A 2,410-nucleotide genomic window follows, 5' to 3' on the forward strand; every position below is an offset into this window, starting at 1 on the left:
TAGACAGGCATGCGGCAAGAGGCGAGACCTGCTCATCAATATGGCTTCACTGACTCGCCCTCACACTCCCAGGCTTTGCGCATCACGCATGCCCCATCACCTGCCGGGTCATGGCTGTTTCAGAGAAGGATGGGCCAGCTCCCACAAGAGGAAACCTATATCTTGGCCCATCACAAGCTCTGCTGCAACCAAAATCAGCGAGGCACTGGTCACTGGTCAGACCAACTATTAATATTGGTGCGACAGGCTACCAGTGTGCAGTAGCTGCCTCGCATCACTTGCATAGGCAGGACAGCACGACTGGCATTGATGGAGAGTGCCACGAGAAACAAAATCGTATACAGCTGAGCTTGTCTCTCGAGACCTAAGAGGAAAATACTTGGTGGATATTGAGCACAAAAAAGGATAGCTTAGGATATTCAAGGGCTCAAGGCAATGAAATTTCTTATCTGACAGAGTGTCTGACGGTAATGCAAGGATAAGTTTCATACATCCAGTGCAAGGGCGAGGTGGAGATTCAGATAAAACAGGGTGAAAGATTGTACATCATGTGATGTTTTTCAACAAAGAAATGATTTATAACATGGGATACAATGATCACAGACAAGTGTGATTCAGTAGATACGGCATTCCAAATAGTATCAATCCGATGGCATGAGGCAATTACAAACAATTGCATCAAGCTCCAAAGATAATAAATAATAAGAGAGGCAGAGACTAGTGCAACAAAACTTGCATGACGTTACAAAAAAAAGACAAAGGCACAAATTAAGTGGTAATATCCAGCCGAGGCTCGAAGCAAAAACCAGTGAAAAGCTGGAGAGGAAACTTTCTGCTCACAGGGCATTTTGCTGACCACTTCCACTGCTTCTGCTTCATGTCAAATGTAAGCAAAGCAGTTGCACCATAGCTTTGGATGTAGACAAGATCGTCCGTGCCGCTGCTAGAGAAAACATCATCGAACTCGCCAAATCCTTGGAAGAACTTGTGAGGCATTCGAGCTACCTCTTGCCATTGTTTCTTGTCGAGCTCCCATATACCGATCCCCTTAATGATATCAGGTCTATTGTGTTTAGCAATCCCACCAACCATTACCAGCTTCTCTCTTAGGTTTAGTAGACGTCCGCAGGTGAGAGAACAAGGTACTGGGATTGACGATTGCATTAATGAGGCTTCAGAAGGTCCGGCAACAAGATCAAGCATGATAAGTCTATGACGGGGATTAACATTGCCAAGAACACCAGTGGACTGGATTAAGCAGTACAAGACTCCACCACATATCACACTATCGTCGCCCCCTCTCCAACCAATCAGCACCTCCTTCCTGGCAATTACCCATGAACTACTCCACGAGTCATACTTGTATATAGAGAAATTCCATTGGACATAATCCTCAGCTACCTGCTTGGATGTTGCTAATGTAATAGTGTAATTATGAGACACCCGATCTACCATTATGGCAATGGTACTGTAATCTGGTAACTTTGCACCTGGAGGCTCCAAAAGCCTCTTCCAATCTTTCGTGATAGGGTTACATACAGAAATGATGTTTCTGGTGTCATTATCCATGAAGCAAACTAGTCCACATGAAGAAGAGACAAAACAGCTGCTCTTATCAATGCATTGAAGCTCTAAATCATACCATTTACGGAGGATGGGGTCATAAGCATACCCAGAAGAAGTCTCATTACAGGTGAACATGAAGTACCATGGCCTCTGAGGCAACATGTGAGTCCAAAGAAACCTGCTTGAGTTGATAATACCATGCCATCTCTTGCATACTGCTGTTGACCGTATCATGCTTGCTATTGGCAAGAAGGTGAAAATTTTCTCCAGGATATCATCAGGAACAACAATGTCTAATGAACATGGGAGTTCTTGTTCTCCGTTGATAGCCTCTGAAACAACTTGAAAGTTGAATGCAGGAACTCTAGTGCGCTCAAATGAATGAGCCTCCCAAGACGAATCATCTTCCATGAGACCAGACATCAGAATATGCAGCTAGAGAGATGGCCTGAAAAACAAGAGATATGTTCTTATACAAATAGTTCCAAATATTTTCATTATAAGTGAAAACAGCATTTAAAAATTATTATTACTAATTTGAAGCAGCTTATCTGCTATATTTATCAGAAAAATGAGATATTCCTCTAATAATGTTACAGTCGGTGTAATAAAAGAAAATATATGAACTGCAAGTTTCTATTGGGCGAGTGCCTTGTATGTATAGCACCACTATGAAAGCTTCTACAGAAACCATATGATGGCATAAAAAAACCATTACATTATAATGCAGAACCATGATGCTACTTCACTACCCTTTCATAATCAGCACATGATATGCACCCGAGAAGAATATATGGGCGTCCAATATATAAAACGTTGACCAACGGGGGAATGATCCCTCCCT

General features: G+C 42.6%; 1 protein-coding gene across 1 annotated transcript; it reads right to left on the reverse strand.

Annotated features, from left to right (window-relative positions):
• Nucleotides 1-768: 768 nt before the first annotated feature.
• Nucleotides 769-1,992, reverse strand: LOC124668648 (F-box/kelch-repeat protein At3g61590-like). Its single transcript, XM_047205750.1, has one exon. The coding sequence runs from the start codon at nucleotides 1,987-1,989 to the stop codon at nucleotides 769-771; it is 1,221 nt and encodes a 406-aa protein (XP_047061706.1). The 5' UTR covers nucleotides 1,990-1,992.
• Between the last annotated feature and the right edge of the window lie 418 nt (nucleotides 1,993-2,410).

Source organism: Lolium rigidum, chromosome 6 (assembly GCF_022539505.1).
Source record: "Lolium rigidum isolate FL_2022 chromosome 6, APGP_CSIRO_Lrig_0.1, whole genome shotgun sequence".
In the NCBI taxonomy this organism is placed as follows: Eukaryota; Viridiplantae; Streptophyta; class Magnoliopsida; order Poales; family Poaceae; genus Lolium; species Lolium rigidum.

Coding starts and splice junctions, on each gene's coding strand:
- LOC124668648 (XM_047205750.1), bottom strand. CDS start 1,989: ATGTCTGGTCTCATGGAAGATGATTCGTCTTGGGAGGCTCATTCATTT.